The sequence below is a fragment of the Pleuronectes platessa genome, chromosome 12 (assembly GCF_947347685.1).
Source record: "Pleuronectes platessa chromosome 12, fPlePla1.1, whole genome shotgun sequence".
NCBI lineage: Eukaryota > Metazoa > Chordata > Actinopteri > Pleuronectiformes > Pleuronectidae > Pleuronectes > Pleuronectes platessa.
The window spans coordinates 16,892,145-16,915,482 of record NC_070637.1 but is presented as its reverse complement, the minus strand read 5'-3'; the positions used below and the strand labels follow the sequence as shown (position 1 = coordinate 16,915,482).

Here is a 23,338-nt window from a genome sequence, read left to right as displayed (position 1 = left end):
GAACATCGGAGAACGGCTGTGAATGAACCGCTCTTATCAGCTGTGCGCAGCTCCGCGCCACTTCAGGGGGACTAGTAAATATCACATAGCCTAATTATAACCAGACACGCTATTTGTCTCAACTACCACAATGTCTCTTTTCATCTCGCACTGTCGTTCCTTCAATGAAATCACCAGGGAGAAAAACATAATCAAGAATTCAGAGGGGTTTAGGAAATACGATTTCCTGGAGGGGGTTTTATTTCATGATACAAAGACAGCGGTTAAAAAGTGATGAAACTCTGGCTGTGGTGCAGGTGACTTAGAGAAAAGGAATAATTTCTAGAGGAGAGGCCACGAGAAGATGTCAAAACATCATGACTGACGTGCGGAATAGACATGGAAGCGATTAACACGGCAAAACACTTTTTACCAGTGTTTTCTAAAACACATCCTGTATCGCCCGGGGCGCTGGGAGCTCCACCCTCACTGCTAACAATACTTGACATCAGTTTGTCCACAGAGAAATCCCTCTCTCAATTCTCCAAGCGACAGACCTAACACAGCTTCGCTCGGACACTCGCTCTCAGTGGGAGAAGGGAAGGATGTCAAGCATGGCAATGATTCACAGCAAAAAGATTTAAAAAAAAAAAAAAAAAGCAGAAACAAAGTGCAGAAACTGACGCACGCCACACACGTACAGTTCAGAGTCAAATGTCATGAATGAGTCACTGAGCGGCCTGATGGGAAGTACTCCGAGTGAAGTCACAGGAGGTCACCGAACTGTGTAGAGTAAGCGATACAAAAGAGAGTTGGGAGCCAGAGAGAAAGGAGGAAGGTTAGAGCGGCTGCGTGTGGCTGTGAGATTGAGGATGCAGATGGTTTGGCCGGTTAACACCCTGCTCAGGCGAACAGGAAGTGCTGCAGCTCGCTGGAAGTCGTGTTCTTCTGTAGTATGTTATAGGTCAATGGAAGCTTCTGTTATGGTTTGCTGATACACTTGCTAATGAAGTTTTTAAGGTTAGATTAAACACTGATTGAGTAGCCTGCGGTACGACGTGGCTTTTATTGCCCGAGTGCCCTTTATTCACCCAAGTGAAGGAAGTGTTGTTTCCCTTTATGAGGCACCTTTGATAATAAGAGGTAGATTTAATTCGTTGAACAAAACAACAGGGAGGCCCGTCTGTGCACTGATCTAACTGCATTGTCCTTCCATGAAAACACTCCCCCATCCACCCCCATTCATCTCCTCTAATGAGTGAGACAGGCAGACAGGCTCTGGGTCCAAGCGCTGGTCAACAACTTAAAAAAGAATCCACAGTGGAAAAGTGGGTCATCATCTCCAGATGTACAGATCTTACTGCACATACACGTGCACTCTGAACAGCAACACAGATTCATGCTCCTCTAGACGTCTTAAACTGGAGGAAGTTGAAGAATCTACAATGCTGCCTCAGCACCAGGCTTCACTCAAAGACAACAGTGGAAATTAGTTTGCAAGTCATCATGGAGTTTGCATATTTCCATAATGTCAACGAAACGAAATGCAATCTGGCAAAACCAGTTTGGTACTTCGTCCTTTGTGAGAGCTAAAGAGTCATTTCACATTGCTTTAGAGTTTGACCCCTCAAAATAACTCAAACCTCAAAGTTAACTATTTCAATGCCTGGTCTTGATCAGAGACTGATCGATATATTGGTTGTCCAATTATATTAGTAGTTGCCTTTCACTGACATATCGGTATCAGCTTCATGTTAACAGATATATGCTGTAGAGAAAACTTTTATTTTTCAGAATGAACCATGCATAAACTATGATAAAGTTTATAGTTAAAAATATAAAAAGAAATATGATAACAATATTCATAATCCTTCACAGTTCTTTTTTACTCCCTAGTCTGTAGAGTATAATATATATCGATGGAGGCTTGTGCACATTGCACACAGACAGTAACCCTCCTCAAAATAAGCCTATGAGAGAACAGCATGTAGGTCAACGTGTGGTCAGCTGATCTGAGCTGATCCTGTCGTGAGTGAGTGGTCAGTGGCCGTAGCAAACCAGACAGCACAGAAACCCATGTGGCCTAAATTACAGTTTAAACCAACAGATATTAATGACACAGTTAAAGTTAACAGATCTGAATTTACAGTTTTTACTATTTATACAGGAAACTATTTACTGTAACATCATAGACCTGAATTAACTGTTGGGTTGAGCTTTGTTTACCCCTGATTTTGCCCCATGCATTATTACACACTCAAATATCAGAGATAAACAAACGGAAAACACACACGTCATCAACTGACATTGATTTACTGAAGACCAACTCAAACCTTCACCAGGTATATGACTTGCCATCAAACAACCTAAACCTAAAACCATAACTCTAAACCACCCTTAACCTAGTCTTAATCTAAACCTAACTTTACCCCAACCTCAAAACATGTCTTCACCTTAAAATGTGATGATTTATATTATGGTGACTTCTTTTTTGGCTCCATTATGGAGACAAACACCCATAAACTGACTGCAAACAAGATTTGTCCCCATAACAGTTGAAATACTTAGACCACACAAACTCACACACTCACACCAATACTTACCCAGAGCCAAGCAAAGTCCCTGCACATCTCATCTCATTCCCTTCATAGTGCAGAGAAAAGACTCAAGTGTCACAAATGCTCCTGTTCCCGCAGAGGCCGCCGGCAACTCCTGAAGCTCTCCCTGCTTCCAAGGCTCCTGCCTGCACCTTATCACTCTCACTCCCTCCACGTATCCCTTACTCCGCCACTCTTCTTTCTCCCTCACTTCCTCTCCCCTCTCCCGTCTTTCTCTCCCTTTTCCTTTTGCTCACTCTCATCCTCCTCCCTTTGCTCTCTGATCTGTCTTTTCCCCCTGTCCAGCGTCTGCACAATGCACATCAATTATTCAGAGGCAGTCTCCCGGTTTCTCCGGCTTATCCAATCAGAGCAGGGGCTCCGCACTAATGGGCTCCTGCTGTACCTGCTACCGGCTCCAACACACTCTCGAGACAGCGGGGGGGGGTTGGGAGGGAGGGAGGGAAAGAGAAATAGACAGAGGGAGCGGAGGAGACAGCCAAGGAGGAGGCAGAATGAGGGGGAAGAGATAAAGACAGCGAGCTGACGCAGACAAACAGGAGCAGAGATATAGAGAGGGCAAGATATTCCAATGCTTCTCACCTCAGCTGTGAGGTGCTGGTATTGATGGGTTCATCTTAGGCTGTCTAGCGCTCCATTGCCCTGTTTTCTCTGAGCTGTGAGACAGTGTAACACACATTCACACATGTATAATCCAGCAACGCGACTGCAATTTGTCAGGGAGGGCACAAAAAACAATTGAGGCAGAGAGAAAAAAAAAAAAAAAGAGTCTGACAACTTGCACAAATGGGTGGAGCTTGATGTGCTACATGCAGGCTGCCTGGAAGCCGGTGCATGAGAGAGGAAGTGGGAGAAGAACGTAAAGATCACTTTTTCTGACGAAGTTAGATAAGTTATCAGCCTCAGCGGCGAGGGGGTTTCCTCACTGCAGGACATCTAACCTGACAACGTCTCCCCCGTCTTCATCAGAGGCCACTTTGTAAAATCGAATTAACAAGACACACCAGAGACGAGCAGAATATTTGAGTGCAGCTGAATTAAAGAGGAGACAGATTGAGGGTGAATCTGAGTTCATCCTCTCTTTGCCTGCCTTTAACCCAACGAGAAGAAAAAGACAACGTGGGGAGAGCTGTCATATTTCTTTCCATCCTCACCCAAATGTTGAGCTGAAGCCGAAGAGTGGGGGGAAGCTCACTGGCCTTGTGACAGCAGAGGGGGGGAAGTTGCCGTTGAGTGACAACGCTCAGTCACCGACAGCTTCACAAATATCCCACGCATATTTCAAACAGACACAACAGAGGCATTGTTGGGCAGGGAGAGAACATGAAAAGGGTGTGTCAGAAAGCCCCTGTGGGGAGGATGGGGGGAGGGCAACGGTGGTTGAGTCCTGAGGTGTGGGTTGCCAGATCAGTCAACCCCCTGAACAAAAGCAGGATTTAAAATCATTTGCTCACCCACTTTTGACGAGAACAAAGTCTTCTGTGTTTGGAGAACAACTGCACCGCCGCCTCAGCTGGGATATCAGCGAAATGAATTTACTTGCAACTGTGCAAACCAAACCAATTAAGTAGCGCATGATAAAGGACCCAATCAGCCAGAGACAACAAATGCACTGATCTTAATAAGCATCTCCCCCATGGGCTTTATTTCTACAAACTTAGTAGTGAACTACTAAGTTTGGAAGTGGAGGGGTTGCAAAGGGGTTTCATCATCTAACTCAAACCACTGGAGAGTGTCAGAGGAGAGGCCTGCCTTCTAAAAATAAACCCCTGCTTCCTGTTAATAATTCAGCACGCTGCTCTTACTCAGCAGTAATTAAATATAAAAGTCTGTAAGGTTGATTGGGTCAGTAACAAAAAAAAGGATGCCATACTCTTTCCTCTGGTTCTACACACGCAGCTCAAAGATGGTAGCAAGAGATGGGGGTGAGAAAATCAATCAGGTGAAAGTAAACTGAGACAGATAAGTGGACGGCATGTCAGACTGTTGTAGACCGAGAGAGAGAGAGAGAGAGAGAGAGAGAGAGAGAGAGAGAGAGAGAGAGAGAGAGAGAGAGAGAGAGAGAGAGTGTGTGTGTGTGTGTGTGTACAGGCACTTACACACTGCAGAGTCTACACATGGTCTAATGGGAGCTCTTATTTGCAGTTGTTCATTCACTTGCACTGCTCCCTGAATTAGGAGAGTTGTGGTTTGGTGTGGTACTTTTCGTGAGCTGTGTGAGAGTGTGTATGTGTGTGGGTGGGTTTGTGTGCGCATGTACTTGTTTCCGCTACCTCTTTGGGAACTTTTCCAGCATAAACACTGATTTAAGGCAGGACCAGTAGACCTACTGGGGACCAATGACCAGCCCTAATGACCAAAACTTAATTCCGGAGGTTCTGGTTAAGTTTAGATTAAGTCCACAGGATATCAATGCAAGTCAATGTAATGTAATGAAGTCATGAAGACCCAACTGTGTGCGTGTGAGTGTGTTTTACAGCACACAGGGTGAGTTACAGCCACACCCTGGAAGTTTTCTGTCATTGTTGACACAGCAGTGTGACTGTTTTCCCATATTTGAAACACTAGTTTACGCCTTGAGTGAAATCTGTTGACTAAGTGGTGACAATTGTGTCATGACTATTTCTCTTATGAAGAAAGTGTGTGTTTGTGTCAGGGGGCGATTTACCAACCATCCAGAGCAAAGTTAATGTCTTTCAATCCTATTTCCCGAATTGTTTTTCAACTGAAAAGTAAGAAACTGCTCTTACGTACGAAAAACACCACAACACAATTATCACTTGTATAGATAAAAATCGTAACCGCTTTTCGAAACCACAACAACTATTCATTACTGCAGCTTAACCTTCGGTATGAATTCCAAAGACATGTCAAGCCAGCTTACATTGCGGAATAATTATTTCTCTGAGTGAGACGACAGGAACAACAAGCTGCAGCCTGCGTCTGACTTAAAACATTACAGTCGGTTTCTTAGAAAAGAGCGCTCGTTGCCAAGAAGCGGTTACCTCTCACACAGAGTGCGTCAAGTCGTGTTGAAACACAATACACGTTTTCAAAACTATCTGCTGAGATTTACTTTCATTTAATTAAAATGTGAAAAAAAGAAGGCACGTCAACACGTAAAGGAGGTGAGAAAGAAGTGGAGAAGTTGTCAATGATCATTTTGTGGGTTTATACTCGGAGACAGCAAACTTGATGGCAGATTCACTGAGGAAGGAAACTGTAAAACCCTCAGCAGATTATGCGACTAATCTGATTTGGTGTCTGATGAGCACAGTAGCCAGAGAACTCGGCGTCTATCAGTGTTGTGTGTTTGTGGGGCAGCGGCACACCTATTATCTAGTGAACCTCTCGGCTGGAAGCCTGCGCGCATCAGACTACAGATTGTTGGGAGGAAAAGATAAAACTCATCAACGGGACGAGAGATTTTAAAACCCGGTATTTGAAAAGAGAAGCTACACATAAATCCATTATCAGGAATATGCTCTAGAGTAAACTAAACGTAACGTTGTAAGTGTGTTAACAGCATTAGTTCTGTGTATCCTCCCTGGCTCGGAGAGTTAACAGTGCTAATGCTAGTTCGCCTAACAGCAGTTAAGTCTCTTCACTAGCTGATTCCAGATTAGAGCGGCACACTAATCCTCCAGGCCTCACTGCAGGGTCACAATCTCCAGACAGCTCATCAGCAGCGGCCTGCTGTTGCTGAAAATCTCCACACTTCACTCGACGGGTCTCACAGGACGGCAGCGGGCACTTTTGGAACAGGAGGAGTGCAAGTGTGGGCAGCTGTGGTTTGATCATGGGTTCTCGTTCTTACAAAAAATCATAAATACAACATTTAGGTTTAGATGTGATGTGGGAAATTTATCTTCAATGTATGTCTGTTTATTCTCTAGGAGCTTCCTTGGGTCCTTCAGAAAGAAAGAAAGGAAATTTAAATGTACTCATGTTCAACTTATTTATCAAACGAGTCACATACTTAATATGATGACACATTCGTCATTTGCAACCTACTACAGGTTGAGAGGATTTCGTAGTCATAGTAAAACACCGTCAACTTAATTTCCCAACAACTCGTTATTTAAAAAAAGAGGATAGCCATGATTGCGTTGTCAATTTCCTCGATGCTCTGAAAGAATGCGTCAGCGTGATTGATCCGTAGATTTAAAAAGCCTTCCTCTTCCCCCCCGAGGAGCCTGCAGAGAGCATCCCAGACTCCTCGGCCCTTATCTGGGCTCTCAGGTGTCAGATCTGCGGCCCTCTGTCGCCGCGCAGGCTGTCAGAAGATTGTGCTGCGGCTGCACTATTAAGACACGCATTCGTTCGTGCACACACAACTACAGGGAGGATACACGAACATGAGCATACGGGCGGAGATAACGGAGAAGTAGAGGCCTCTCTGTTGCTCTGCATTCGTATGAGCGTCTAGAGTTCAAGTGTGCATCACGTCTCCTCTGTCGCCCTCACGTCTTCTTCCTCAGACAGACGTCCTTGCAGGGGAAGTAAGACGGATGCTCACCGAGCGAGACCCACCCAGAGTCACATCTGCCTCCCACCCCGACAGCCTGACTGCCTTTCTCATTTGATGACTGCCCGCATCATATACCCCCTCCCTCCCTCCCTCCCTCCCTCGACTCCAACATGCATAATTACACCACATTTCCCATTTGTCCACGGTGCGTAAACAGCTCTTCCTTGAAACCCAGTTCTGTCTTCTATTAGATCCCAGAACCATCAGCGGGCCCTGCAGATGATTCTGACTGTCAGCCGGGGCCCAGACGGCCAGCCAGCACGAGCCATGCCTGGACAACAATCACATTATCCCGACACAGGAACACAGACAGAGAGAGAAATACAGCGATCAATATTCTACACTGACGTCTGTCTGCCCACTTAAGTTCCTCCCAACAAGACACTTCCCACCGCGACTGAAAGAGGATATTCGGTTCAAGCAAACGTCCATATCATAGGAGCATATGAGCAGAAGAAAGTGATATATTTCTGCCGTCTGTATATTCAGCTGCATCACCCTGCAGCTCATATGAGGAATTACGGGATAATATTTCAGAACCGTTTCTGTCAGCGCTGTCACTGCTCTTCCCGTTATGAAACACTGACACGTCCGCCATGTCGGAGAAAAAAAAGAAAATCAGACAGTGGAATCAAAATGTTTGCCTCTCGCTGCATCCACTTATGTAACTGCCAAACAAAAGGTTTATCTGTGGCCTGACGGGATGCTACGGCTTTGTCGGGGCAGAGTGAGAGGTCCACTACATGTCAGCAACACCTCTCCAGCCATCCATCTCTCTCGGTCTCTCGCTTCCTCTCTGCCACCTCTGCACGTTTCACTCTGACAAATGCACGAGAACAGCCCCCCCCGGCAGGACTGCGTGAGGCAGGAAGAAGAGGTATGGATCCAGAGAGGGGATTGGATTTGATAGATAAATGTCCGAGGACGACAGAAGGGCTCGCTCTCTCTCTTGTTTTTGTAAGTCCATGTAGACTGCACACACCAGTGTGGGTTTGTGCCGGGAGACTGTCGAGCAGACTGTTTTTGTGAGGCTACCACCCAGACAGCTCATCTCAATAGCACATTAATGTTTAATGGGGACTAAAAATATCTGACATTATAATGCTCTATGGGCTTTCTGCGTGATGTCTGTGGCTGCAGCCATTTGTAGAAATCTAACATTTCCAAGCCACACATTCAAGAAAAACATTAACTGACACTTGACACTGAACAAAGCAATTTGCAAATTAAATTGGGAGTGAGTTCAATTATGAGATTTATGGCCAATACCAAGATCCCAACATTGCTTAAAACATAATAAGCAGCATTATTGTGCAGTCACATCCTAAACAGAGTCACAGCATGGCAAACCCTCCTGACCTGATTGTGACTTCACGCCACACAGTGATGCGTTTTAATTCTGCTAAATGAAAAAGTGAGTAATTGCAGCATGAGGAACAATGGGGCTTCGTGTTGTCTCGCAAGTCAACAGCGGTGAATGGGATGATGTGACGAGCATGCATCTGCGGCCATGTCAGTCAAACAACAGCGTCTTACCTGCAGATTTGGGGGTGAATTTGTCTCTGTTGGCGGCGCACACAGCCAGCAACCTGTAGCCCAAGTCCAAGTCGTAGCCCTGCTGCGCGGCAACGCGACTCACCACCTGGGAAGAGAGCGGCAGATCATCAGAATCGCTGCTGTCCTTCCGGCTCTAATCAGTTCAGCATTATGTAAAGTGTCTTTAATCATTGCATCATTTTAATTACATCATTATGAGCACAAGGTTAAAGCAGTTGCCGCTCTTTGTGAAGTTGAGGGAGGGAGCTTATCTTCAGTACATTCACATCGTGCAACATAAATGAGAGATTAACTGTCAGTTGTTTTCGTTGTTTATAGATCCGCTGAGGATTTTCTGAGTCAATTGTTTCGTCTATAAGTGAAAAAATTACTCAGAGCCAAAGGTGCAGTTGAATACATGCTTGTTAGATTCGATAAACTTGCTGAATTCAGTTAATTGTAATATAAGATAAAACCAAACAATAACTAGAAAAGCACTCAGACGAGCGAATACGCAGGTTGCTGCAAACGGCATCAGATTTCACACACTCATGAATAATATTTCCCTAGATGTGCCTGATTTTGTTCATGTAGATCCTTCAATTATTCCCTAGGAAACCTGTGAAAATGGAATTTTAAGGAAGGAGATGACAAGATTCCTGGATCTATGCCAAAATGGAATGGGGTCATCCTTTTATTGCACTATCTCCTCCCACAGAGTTATGTTAGTTTTTGGATAATGCAGCTAAATAACAAACTAACACCAAAGAAAACATAACCTCCTTGGCACAGGTGAAAAAAACAATCAAATTTAAGAAGTCAAAACGTGACTTAATAAATGAAGTTAATAATCAGATCTCAATCAATATTTGCAGGTGATATTCTACTCTCTTTCTTTCTTTAACACTTTCTCATTCAATTGGCTCCAGTTTCTCCTGCGACCCTGAGATGATAAGCAGTACAGATAATGGATGGATGACTTTCTTGTACAATGTCATAAAATATTGATCAATTGAAGAATAAATGCTAAATAAACAGTAAGCCATAGTTAAGGCATCAAAGTCCTTTCACTATCTTAACTGTGTTAATATTCTGAGCCACTGCTATCACAAAACTTCATTTATCTTCAGACAGACACACACACATACACACAGTATACACTCACACACCCATACACACAGTCATAGTGAGATTAATGTGGAGTCTGTAGTCTGGAGCGCTCCACTGATCCACAGTCAGGACGACTCTGATGACTGCATCAACCTCCAAGAGAGGTGAGCGAGCCAAACCACAGTCGCTCTGCAGAACGAGCAGAGCCTCTGAAAGGTTATCCTCAAACACGCCCTGCTGTGGCCCCGGAGTGAGCGGAGTTTGTCTCCTGACCAAAAGGTTGTCGGTTCAATTACACTTGCAGACCATGTAAGTGTGGGAATAGCTACGGGGCTAATGTCATCTCCAGCCAAACTGACCTGAAACTGTGTGAGTGTGTAGGGAAGGCAGGAGGAGAAGAAGAAGAGTTTCCTCCTTTGCATTCCAGTTGTTGAGAAGGAGCAGTCCCCGGCTGTGAGACTTTAATGAGGCTTTTTGTGTTAATGACTTCAAAAAGGAGGCTGAACGTTTTACGGGATGTAAAGCAGGAACCGTGGACTTTAAGGGATATGTTGTAGAGAGACTGAGTGATGTTAGACAGGACTGGGAAGACAGGGGTAAATCATTGCAAGGAGGGAAACCCCTCTGCTTTTATCTGCTAACAGATGACATCTCCTCTGCTCTCGCTGACCTAAAACACACATTAGCGTTAACAAGGTCAACCAGGGTGGCTTTTAGAGAGTCGGCAAAACAGCGAGAGCGATAACGTGCCTCTGTCAAAGGTAATATAGCTGCTAGAGCACGGAAAGAAAAACTATGGTAAATACACTAATAAATAGGGTTTATTTTGATCAACAGATGGTGATATAAAACTCTACAGTTCCAGCCAATCCCATTATATTTATTTGATTGCAAAGGATGTCATTCCAGGGATTAATACAACATTTACCCTAGTATGCAAACAATGAGGATTCTGACAAATGCTTAAATCGTGCTGTTGGCGATCGTTTAATTCCTGCGTGACTGAGTCTGCCCGACAGTTGGTGTGAGGCAGACAGCCAGCAACAGAGGCTAACATAGATTCAACATGGATTTGACAGTGGTTCACCTCATAAGCTTTTTTATTTCTTTACTTAATCTCCCTCTGAGGATGTGCTTCCAGGCCCATATTGCCGTCAATATTAAACTCAGCACTGCGAGAGATGCCGAGGAGTTAGGGTTAGGGTTACTGGGCCATTCACATTCTTGTTTGTTTGCTTAAGTAGAGAGAAAAAGCAGTTTTGTCGATTTCTTTCTGCTTGGTGGTTGAATTGGCTCTATGTGAAAGACAGACAGCCCCTGGTGAGTTACGTGGGTGATTCTTTTAGAAAACTGTGGGACGGGAGACAGACATAATGCGGATGTCTGCGTGCACTGACATCACCCACACTCTATATACAGGATGCATGAAGAAAGAAGAAAAACCCACAGAGTGCCAAGCAGGCAGAGCTAATACTAGAGCACTGACAGCTTAGTTTAGTGGTTCTTAAAGTGGGGGGGTGCATCAAGACACTGCAGGAGGTGGGGGGGCATGAATGACAAAGGGGGAAATGGCAAATAACCATTAAAGCGTTTGCTGATGCTGTTGAGGCTTTTTTTGATGTCTATTAATATGCCATTGGATCTGTTTTTATTATTTGCTGAGCTTATCGTTAATATGATAACATGTTTGGAGGAGGAGACGTGAGCTTTCAGCTTCTAAAGGGGGCGGGGGGGCTCAGTTATGTCATCTTTTCTTAGCTCTGGAGCCGATACTCCACAAGGGACTGAAGAATGACCTCCACGTGTTCAACATGCCAGAGGGAACAGACGTCTCCATATGAGAACCGCTTTTAGTTTCCCTCCGCTTCGACAAATCTCGTGGGGCTGCGATTCCAAAAGATGCACAGTCATGTTTTAATTTCACAAGCAAGTTAACAAAATCCTTGCGAGAATGGACTTGTTGCACATCCCTGTAATTCTCCGTAGATAAGAAGCTGCTCCCTCTCAGAGTCTGATGAAACAATTTGGCTGATGGAGGCGGCCCCATGCTGAGAGGGAGCTCAGTGGTGGGCCCCATTGTATAGCTCTTCATCATCCTTTAAGAGGCTTTTATTGTGATTTACACATTAATGAGCATTTATTTGTTTGCTGCACGCTACTACCCCGGCTGGGGACAATGTTGCTTCAGTGTTTCAGAGACTGATCTCAGCGATAAACACTTGGAAGTTGCAGTGCTCTGCTCCAAAGAAAGCCTTGTGTGACTCTGTGTGTGAATGTGTGTGTGTGTGTGTTTGTCACACCTGGTGCAGGCCAGCTCTCTGGCCCTGTGTCCAGATCGATGCGTGGTAAGTGGTGAACTGAAAGACGTTAGCCAGAGGTGACTAGCTACCAGAGGTCTTGTGCAAGCCTCTTGTTCAGTTTGTGTGTGTGAGTGTGTGTGTGTGTTTGTGTGAAAGCACAAAGTGTAGAGAAGCAGTGGCGACAAGGACTTTAACCTGTGTCAGTGGCCCCTTACGGCCTGAGCAGCTGCCTTGAATAAACCTGGTGCTTCCCTATACCCTGTTACTAGAGAGAGGGAAAAAGGCATCAAATAAATGCTAAATATCTATTTAAATATGACATGAATCTTGTTTAGACTATTGAACATTACACATATTCTGTGATAACCTACAGTATCCCTAAAAGGAGGCCAAACGCTTCATAAGTGGACAAACACGCCCATCGTTTTCCCCCTGTGTTTTCCAAAGTATCCAAATCTAATTATTGTTTTGCTCCGGGCCCCTTAAAAAGTACCTGAAAAAACCCAACAAAAACCATAATTGCTGTTTGCGTACCGTCAGACATCCCATGAGACTTTGCTCGAATGGTCGCTGGAAGGCCCGGGGATCTCCACACCAGTCGAGCAGCTCTGTGGCCGCCGAGTGGAAGTTGGGCCGGGTTTCTGTAAGTGCTGTGCAAACGCAGAGAAAAAGAAACTGCCATTAGAAACAATGGGAAATAATGAGTTGTTTTTTTTTCTTCACATTCAGTACAAATTGAGAAAAACACTGAAACCAAATAGTTTTGCAGGCTCGCGCTCTCCCACCGAACTGCCTTGATTTAATGCCTTGTGTTTCGGCACAACCCTGTGAGGACCTTGACTCCTTCCATGTACGCCCACTCCGAGCTCTGCTGCTTTGTGGGAAGAAGATCACACCCATATCAACAATGATGCCAGTGTTTCTTGTTAATCTCTCTTGGCAAAACCCGGCCCTCACCCCCACGACCCACACGGCAACCGAATCTTTCCCTCCCATCCTCCTCCTCTCTCTTCCCCTCATTCACTGCCTGTTTGCAGAAAGTAACAGAGCGGCGGCTCCAGAGGTCCACTGGCTGTGCACAAAGAAAACAACCTTGGTCCTGGCAGCAATGTGTGCAGACTCAATACGTGCCGTTGGTGTGTTGTCTAATCTCTTTCAGCCTCTGTGTCTGTCTCTCTCGCTTGTTCACTGAGGCCTGAAACAGTTGAGTCTTTTCTTCCCAGTGTCTGAAGGCTACTCAAGCTGGCAGGACACAATAAGCGGTTTTAAAATTGGGCTCCTTTTCTTCGCAGCTCAGGAGGTTAATAGCTCTGAAATGGCGCAGAGCTGCAGCTCGATCAGTCGGCGAGACTGAGTCCACTTGAAAGCATTTATTATTCTCATCTGGAGCTGAAGCATCTTGTTTTGTGTGTCATTGCGGAGAAGGTAGAGCTATTGTCTTTAGGGGGCAGCAGAGGTGAGTGTTTTAAAAGGGGCTGCTTTTCGTCGGCTTGTGACAAAAGGGGCTCGTCGGTGCGAACACAGCTCTTCTCCTCAGGCCTGGTACCCGCCCACAGAGAAAATCTCTGAGAGCCTCCAATGATATCATGAGCGTCAAGAGAGGCCTTGAGTGACTCACTCATCTTTTGTGATGTGAAGATTAGCCATTATGGAGTTAGCCGGAGACTCTCGCAGGGGCTCTGACTGGTGATGAAGACAAGCAGGGAGAGTAAGAGAAAGTGAGAGATGCTCTTGGTGAGCGAGAGGGAGGAGAGGAGCCTGTTCTAGATGAGTGATATAATCTGGCATCATTGCTGCTTGATGGGAGGCGTATCACCCTCCAGCACGAGAGGAATCAGAACTAGCACAGCAGGGGCTGTCTGTCTAGATCTGAACTCACAGCTACTCCTGCCGCAGCGCTCGCCACCGACTCTGCCTGACAACCTCGACTCTGATGTGTGTATGTTTGTGTGTGTGTGTTTGTGTGGGGGGCTCTGTTGAGTTTTGGGAGGATGGAGCCTGAGCTGTTCTTGTTGTTGTTGCTGTTCAGGGTTGGATGAGGACAAGAACAGGGAACATGGAGGGAGGGAGAAGACTCGGCAGCAGCAGCAGCAGTGATGGGGTTTCAGCAGACAAAGAGCCAGACGTCTGACAGACTATCCTCTGTGAGATGATGGACCGACTTACCCCCCTCCCTTTCTCTCAGAGCAGCCAAGGATAGGCAGCTCAGTGACTACCTGGCTGCGTGAATAACAGCAGAACACCTGGCTCTCTGCAGTGGCTTTTCCCAACACCAAAACAACACCCTGCTGGCGCGGCTGCCACGAGCACCGAGCTCGCAGACTCACTCTCTGCTTTGAAGTCTGCTTTACTACAAGCTCTATTACAGCCAGAGCCGAGAAGTATATAAACCAATCTACAATTAGTGCGTTTATTGAGCTAGATGTGTTAACTCTGGCTATTTTGGGCTCATCAGTGACGCCTGAGACAGTAAATGAGGAGGCCTCGAGGAGAGAGAAGCGTAGAATTGAAGAGCTGACATTTTCTAAATGTAAGATTTTGATGTGTAGCACTTTGCTTTGTGCAATCAAAGTAAGAAACGGAGGCAAAGGAGCTGCTTTAGATAAAGGTTAATATATAAGATGCCCAGGAGTTCAGGTGGGAGTGGGGTGGGATTTAAGAGAAGGTACAGAAGAAAAAGGGATGTGTCACCTTCTAATCGTCGGCTCAAAGCCTCAACATTCCCAGTACGACACGGTGTCATATGGATGTTAAGCGATATTAAGGATCACTCCCACGTAGCATAAACACATAAGCCCACAACCAGCCAGCCAGCCAACCAGCCGGTGAGTTTTCATATACTATTAATCACAGGCAGAGGCAGTAGCCTTGGGTGATGTTCGTCTGTCTGACTGACGGTGTCTCTCGTTCTGTATCTCGACTGCGAGGAGCCTCTCTCCTGAAAGCTGGCAGTCAAGGAAGCGTTTTAAGCAAAACCACAACAAGGGCCGGCATACGTCAAGGCTCAGGAACGTGATATAAGGGAAGGCAGGACGAGGACGAGTTGGGGGGGGGGGGGGGGGTGGGGGGGGGGGGGGGGGGGGGGAAGAGAAGTGGAGTCTGTTATGGAGCAAGTCTCTTTTAAGTTCCTTGTTGTGTTTGTTACCAGATTTGCCTCCTTCTCTCTCCCCCATCTCTCTCCCTTTCTCTCTATGACCCTGTGCAACATGATCTGTGTGACTGGAGCTAATGGCCAGAAAAAGTAATGCCCATATAAGGTGTTGAGAGGAGAGGAGAGGAGAGAGAGAGAGTGTGTAAGAAAGGAGCAGAAACGGAAATTCATATTCTTCTTTGTCTCTAACATTCATGTCTGCACATTATTGACAGAGGTTAAGGGAGGGCTAATAGTAGCTGCTGCACATGGGTCTCTATACACACCTGTTTGATGCACAGCAGCCTGTCATTGGTCTGCTGGATGTGCCGATCCATTGATGGCAACGTGTTCATCTTGATGTCTCTACCGGGACGCCATTAAAGGTGCTTTACCCTGTGAAAGAGGAGGAGGAGGAGAAAAGGCACATGTGTTAGAACAGGTTTCTGTCAGGTCACCCATGTGAAGAGTTTGTAGCCTCTGAATTTCAAACAGCATTTAAGCAGCCTGACAAATTCTCAAAAAGAGAATCCAGCTTGTTTATGCGGTGACTCATCGTAGGGCTCGTTCAGCCTGGAGCATATTTTTTCTGGCAATTGCACGAAACTGAGATTTTCCACAGCAGCGCCGCTAACGACGGATGGAAACATGATGCAACTGAAACTTTTGCTTTACATTAGTTGTGGGAGAAAAATCCCCAAAACACTTGCTGCAACCAAGAAAGAGAGATCCGCTGCTAACGCTCTTTAAAAGAAGCACCAGCTCACGGCAAAGTTATCAGCGTGGCATAGACAACTAATTCATGCCCACATCTAGCAACAGACGCTTTGTTAGACTTTATCGCGTCCCTTTCTTTTAGTGCAAATCTTGTTCTGGTGAGCAGCAATAAACCCTGTGCTCACAACCACTCTGACCATCTCGGAGAAATGGATTAGGGATGGATTAATGGGTATCGTGCTGGCCTGGCCTCTGTTCCTCCGCGCTCATCTGCATCGGTGTTGGTCGGCCTTAGATTCCTCCGCACAAAAGGCAAACTGAGGAACCACAGGTGGGTGCGAGGGGAGGGGGTGCGGGGCTCTAGAAAGCTGTTCAGTACTGATAAAGGGTCCCCCAAGATCGCCCGCTGTGAGAAACAGAGCGAGAGAAGGAATACGATGGAAGCGCGGAGCTCAGCGAGGGAGTTTTCCCTGTGTAATGCTCAGTGCGGTGCGCTTATCTTGGAAAGACTATAGCAAATATGCACACTCTTATTTCCGTCTCCCTTTCTCTCTCTTACGCACACACATAAGGGCATGTCAACACAAAAGCTTGAATTCTCCGCTTTAACTAAGCGTAAGGGTAAAACTTCAAAGACACATTTGGAGAATAAGAGTGTATTACTAATCCTCCAAGCTTATGCATTACCGGGGTAGAATTACCTGGAGTGCACTTACAAAGTCTTAAATATCAGTGGGTGCGTTGCTTGTCTGAGTGAGAGGGGATTCTGGTGTAAATGTGGTCAAATGGTGGGCAGCAACACGCCTCTCGTCAAGCTTAAGGTACGGACGTTCTGCTGCAGAAGTTGCCTACAAAAATGTACATCATGCAGGGCACACGGCCACTTTGACTGCACATAATGGGACCACACATTTGGGTGGCCTCATTCTCTCTGTGCTGCGGTTTCTCAGAGTGTCCAGTAGATGTCTCCCTCTCCTGCAGCTAACCAGCATGTTTCTCACACACACACACACACACTCACACACTACACCCAGAGCGAGTGGTCTGGAGAAGGGCTCCTTAAAGCCCTGACAAGTGCTACAAATCCCCCTCAGCAGCCAGGCAGCTCCACGGACCGCTAACAGGGCACGCTCCAGCACAGCCCCGGCGCTGGCCATCTGACCTTGTGGCTATTGATTAACGTTTCTCCTCCAGCTCCCCTTCCTGCTGTCCCAACAACACACCCGCAGCCAAGACCACGCAGGAGGGAGGAGATAGCTGCCTCTAGTAGCAAAAGAATCTCCTCTTTTTTCTTCACTCCTTCCCTCTGTTGTGATTTCACCCAAATCCAACACACACATATATACACACACATATACACACACACACACCCCTCCTCCTCTCACAAATGGGCAGCGCTTTTGTTAGTCGATGAAAAGCTTGGCCCTCGGGTTCTGAAAGGGAAATGAGTGAGGTGGACGTGCAACTGGCCGGGCAGGTTGTGTACGACTGAGTTGTAACAGAGATAAGATGTGAGTCTGCCTGACTGACTGACTGACTGGCTGATGAATAAATGTCCGTCCAGACGTTTCCAGCACCACAGCCCCCCCCCCCCCCTCCAGCCACTCAGGGGGGGGAAATGTGTTGCATAACAGACGATGCTTTGGCAGAAACATGGCAGGAGCCCTCCTCTTACCCCATCCTCACCTCTTATTGGTTACCATAAAAAAAACACTCTTATCTGTCCCTTCTACATCGCAAGAGAACAAGTGAAGAATCGCGATATCTTTGCCGAACTTTTTTTTCAACAATTTCTGGATTGTGGAGCTCCATCTTTTCAATTTTCTGTTTCAGACTTTAAGGGGCTAGTCGTCCTGGGGGAGCATGCACATCCCTTAAATAGGCCCACTTTATCTTTATTGTCTCGCAAACGTCTTAATCAGCTCCACTCAACACTGCTAACCAGAGGTGCAAAGCAACGGATCACACTTCCCATTATGCCGCACATATTACAACCTCCATTTAAATGGCAGTGGGTGGGTACTGCTATGAATCACGGAGGAGTCGCAAACCACAAATAACGCTAACATCCAATGAAGCGTCTGTCTCTCTCTCTCTCTCTCTCTCACACAAACACGCACACTCTTAGTTTCCTTCCTTATCACTTTCCAGAGTAAAAACAAGCTGGGGGAAGTGGGGCAAGAAATAAGTGCTCAGAAAACAAAAGCACAGTAATATGAAAAGCAGTGGAGTATGGCAGGAAGGGGGCAAGAAGGACCAGCCTCAGTGGGAAAAAGAGACCCAGAGAGAAACAAGGAAAAAGTGCTGAAATTATCTCTTCATTACCGACACACACACACACACACACACACACACACACACACACACACACACACACACACACACACACACACACACACACACACACACACACACACACACACACACACACACACACACACACACACACACACACACACACACACACACACACACACACGGGCAAACACGTAGCATATGATCACTCATAGCATGAGTGATTTCTCATTTCAGACAAATGACTACCACCTTTGTCAAGAGCAGCTTGCTTTGTGGATGTCATCAGTAGTGGGGGTTGCATGGAAGCAGTGACGTATGGGAGCTTTCACTGAGTATTGTATCGGAGTGTATTGAGAGCAGGGCTGGAATCAGAGTCAATATGTAAGAGAATCGTCTGATAATCAAACAAACAAACTTTTTAAGATGTAGGTGTTAAACGGGGCTGATTAATTCAGCTTAGAATTGAGATCCCAGGATTTTCTGTGGGAGTCATTAAATTGCTTTTCTGTTTTAAATTTGTCCTTTACTCAAACTTTTCTCACCTTTCCCTCACTGGTTAAATTTCACTACCAGTTTTCTGCTACTCTGCATCATGTGGGGTTATGCTGCATTCTCATTGGTTGAGGAAGAAAAACAAAGATCATGTAGCATAAGGTCCCAGTCATACCAACGGGAAAGTATTAGTGCAGAACTTTCAGCTACTGTTCACTTCCAATATTTGAATCTTCCAAGAATATGATCCTGGTAAAACCAAGTTGGAAGTTATGCTGTGGTTTGATTGAGTTTCACTGGCCCATAAGGGCAGAAGTATATTCTGTGTAAGAATGTTTACAATTAGGACTTTTCATGTAATATTGCACAAAAGAACATATTTCCTAGCGATGCTTCGCTGTGGAATCCTGAGTTTATCCTGTGTGGAAACTGGCCAGTGGGCAGTGCACAGTAATATACAGAAGCCCCCAGGTCAAGTCTGACCACAGCCTATCTTCCTTATTCAGTCTGTTAAAGGAAAACAGGTCTATTACTCCTGCTCTCCGGACACAGCGGGGGATCTTCTCTTCTCCTCCTCCTCGTCTTCAGTTATATGGCCACAGATTTTCTTTCTCTCACTTCCATGTCCTTTTCTTTGCTCCCCTTTTTCTGTAGCCCTCAGACATCATTAGAGCCACCCAGCATGCAGCACTTTCCACCACCTTCCATTTTCTATTCTATCATTTTCTTCTCCCCTTCCCTCATATCTCAACCCTGCTGCCACTCTTCCTCCCTCCCTCCCTCATCGTCCTCCTCCTTCCTGGGGCCCCGTGCGGGAGCTGCCATAACAGGAGGTGGAATGGATTCATTTGCTCTAATGTGGTTTGGGCTGCAGCGTGGCACGGCACAGAGCGACACTTTCTCCCATGCACCGAGCTTCTCCTTCTGCCTCTCTCTCTCCCTCTCTGTCTGCAGTTCATGTGTTTTCAAACAGGCCAATCAACACCACTCAGCTGTGCTGGCCTCTCTCTCTCTCCCTCCCACAATCTCTGCTCTCAGTGTGTCTGTAAAAAGCCACCAACCCCCCCTCCTCCCTCCCCCCTCTCTCTCTCATACACACACACTATTATCTCTAGTGGCAAACTCACATAGCCACACACAGTCGGTTTTTCCTCTCATTGCCTTTATTTTCTCTGCTGCCCTCCACTTTGGCCTCTTCATTCTTTTCATGTATTTTTTTTACAAACCTACTTCCATCATCAAACCTCTGTCTTCTCACTTTGTTTTGCTCTTTGCATTATTTTGTAGACTTCCTTCTAATCCTCTCCTCCACTAATCTCTCCCCTCCTCTCTCCTTCTCGCTCTCAGCGAAGCCAACTATTAGACATATCACTCCCTCCAGCCTTTATAAAACTCAGCCCTCTCGCAGAGCATCATGCCCACCAGCCTGTATAAAGAATATGAAATGACTTCTCCCAAGGGCTGGGAAGCAAAAAATAAGCTCTAAATGTTGCTGTTTGTTTATCTTCTGTTTTAATGTGACAACCACAGAAGCACGGGGCAGCTATGTGACACCCAACACTGCAATGCAAACAGCTGTGATGTGGGGACATACGAGCCGCTCTGTTGCTGTCTATAAATATGGAGCTTCAGTTATGGAGTATTGCAGGTATGCGCCACCAGATACCCGCGGGTGTGGCCGATTATTTCACCACTCGATGTGTGAGATCAAAATAAGAGCACTGTGTACTCACTGAGCACTGATGTGTCCTCTCTTAACTTAACAGCTCTGTGCATTTAGGTTTTATTCGGGGTTGGGCAACATTTAAATAGGTCAATATTAGAATAATGGAACTGAATACCTCGATTAAGTATTGTAACAGCCTTTCAAAGGTTAATAATGATTTTACCAAAAAAATGTTGTGATATTTGAGACGATCGAATCATTGAGGGTTTGGATTTTTTTAATTTGCAGACAGACATAGTTAGATGGAGAACAGCCTGAAAAAGCCTGCAACTAAAGAGCCAAATATTGCTCTCAGGAGTTGGTAGAGCAGCACCAGCACTTATTTAATTTGTATTGGCGTGGAGCGTCTGCTGAGTCAAGTCTACGGTCCAGTCCTGTCTTTAGCTTTCATATCAAACCTTTGCTTGGACTCAACTCTACATGAGACACAGAATCAGGCCATGCATGAGCAGAGCAGAGCGTCACATGATAAATGAATGAACTCCTTATTCCATAGAATGTTCCAGTTGCAGTTGGACTATGAATACCAGCTGGGGATGATTGTATGTCCTGGCTGCCATGCACTATTTTCCACTGTCACGACAAGGCAAGATCCCATGCACAAGGGATGAAGCCAATGAGTACGTGTGTGTGTCAAGGCCAATGTCTAGCCTTCATCGCTGTATGAGGACATCAGAGTCCATTCAATGGAAAAAGTGCCCAAATCTTTTAAGCTCTTTTAAGTGGAATCGCAGCAGTGTGAAATATTTTAAGAAGAACACAGAGTGTCTGAGGAGAGGGGAGGAGAATGATTGACAGTGCAGTCTGACAGGCTTGTGTAAAGCTAACCTTATGGGCCTGACTCCAGCCGAGCTGTTAGCTCACACGCCGCCCCCTGTGACTGCTGAATGGGTAAACTGACAAATTCCATGTCCTTCGGTTTCAGCACCGGCAAACTGCTGACCCAAATGCAATTAAACAACATCCGCCGGGGTGAGTGTAACACATCTTTGCACGGTGGCATATGAATGTGCATGTAATGGTCTATGTGAGGAGAGAGTGATGAAGGGTGCGCAGGGAGGAGAAACAGGAAGAAAAAAAAAAACAGGGGGAAGAGAGCGAGACTTACAAAGAGTGAGTGTGATTCAATCTGCTCAGTAAACCATGAAATAGTATTGGTGTCATTAGAGTGAGCAAAAATATATTTGTGCCAGTCTGTCCTCCACTCCCCTCGTCTTTGACTCATAAAAGCACAATCCCCACAAAAGAAACCAAGCAGCCCAGCTTCTCTGTACTCGGTGGAACAACACGTCCTACAGTGCTGCAGCTCCTGCCGAACAACCTTTATTTCTCCCTCTGATCTTTCATGGAGCAAATCCAATTAGCCAATGAGAAAAAAATATATTCCTAAGCATTTCCAATTAAACCTCATGCTAAAATCAGTGTGAAATAACACATACAGTGCAACCAGGACTGTACTTAACAGAATATGCCAATAATTGAAAGACTAGCTACTTTTTCCTCAGCTGTGTAAGGGCTGCTTCATAAAATTAAATAAAAAATTGTGGCCTTGCTCTTTCAGTTAGCATGAAACTGATCAACAGCACACAACACTCAAATCAAATGCACAAAGGATGTCTCATAATCTAACACAACTGAGGAAAAGTAGCTGAAGGCGCACAATGAGAACAGGCACGACTTTGGCATCAGATCACAAATAGATTTGTTTTCTTGTTGTGAGTTTTGGGGAGAAAAAGCTATTTCCTCAACCTTCACAACTGCCTGCCTCCAGCGCCATGCAATAATGATGCAATGCTTCCTCATTAGTTCTTCCTGCAACCGCGTTTGATGCTGCGATGATGCCATCTATCGACGGAATTATTTCGGCCAGAAATCTTTTTTACGTGTTAAAATAACATGTTATTGAACTACAGGATTAAAGTCCATCAGGCACCTGGTATGTTATGTTAACTTTTAAATGATGGTAGGTGAAGAAATGCTCTTTGACAAAGTCCGTGCTGCTGAAGAGTTTAACCAAAGGACGAAAAAAAAGTGGGGAGTGGTCACTGATGTCTCCACCACTTTGCCAACAGTACGCAGAATTGGTGCAAAATATGGGGCTTGTTCAAGGACACTAAAAGATCCAACAGTCTAAAAACCAATGCAACATATAAAAACAAATCGCTTTTGCACACTCCAAGTGAAATCCTTTGACGGTGGATTTTCACTCAAACAGCTAAATAACCTCAGAGAGAGCGAGACCTTTCTATATGGGTATAGAGAGGAGAATGATGTGCTCATTCATCTTGCTGTTTGCGTGCGTGTGTGTGTGCGTGTGTGCATGAGCAGCGGAGAACACAAAACATCTGCTTGCTGTGAAAATGAAACAGCCTAATGGTGTACACAGAACGCCAGTTTTATTCACTGAAGGACCAATCCACACAGGTACTATTTGGCACAGAGAGCACGAAAAAACACAGCATTGAAGGGCTAATGTGCTTTCACCAAACATGTTTTTAGTGTTGTAAAGCACTCGGGCAGTGGGTGTGATCCCAGGTATCGTTACTCACTCCATCCTACAGGCTTTTCTAACGTCAAAATGTTTGACATTGCAGACGGACACAGAAAAGCCCCTTCATGTGAGCATTTGTGCTCTTTCTGTCAACAATGTAACTCCACTGTGGCCCCTCCTGTGAGACTCACGGTATCTTGGAGGGAACGGAGACAGACAAATAGATGGGGAAGAGAGGGGGAGAGAGAAAAACACTCACACATGTAGCGAGAGGCAGGGGGAGAGAGAGACATGCAGGGAGAGGGAGAGAGAGAGGGGGAGAGAGGGATGGCGAGAGGTCATCCCTGGGTAATTTGTTTTGGTCCTCTCAGAGCACAGACACACAGGGAGCAGGTAAACCAATTACAGTG

At 45.7% G+C, this 23,338-nt stretch overlaps 1 protein-coding gene across 1 annotated transcript in view; it reads right to left on the bottom strand.

Moving 5' to 3' along the window:
- Window positions 1-23,338, bottom strand: part of zmiz1a (zinc finger, MIZ-type containing 1a) — a 98,933-nt gene that overhangs the window by 17,444 nt on the left and 58,151 nt on the right. Inside the window, 4 exon segments of the mRNA XM_053436196.1 lie at window positions 8,665-8,770; window positions 12,609-12,704; window positions 12,707-12,724; window positions 15,492-15,600. Coding sequence (XP_053292171.1) covers window positions 8,665-8,770; window positions 12,609-12,704; window positions 12,707-12,724; window positions 15,492-15,560 — 289 coding nt within the window. The 5' untranslated portion in view covers window positions 15,561-15,600.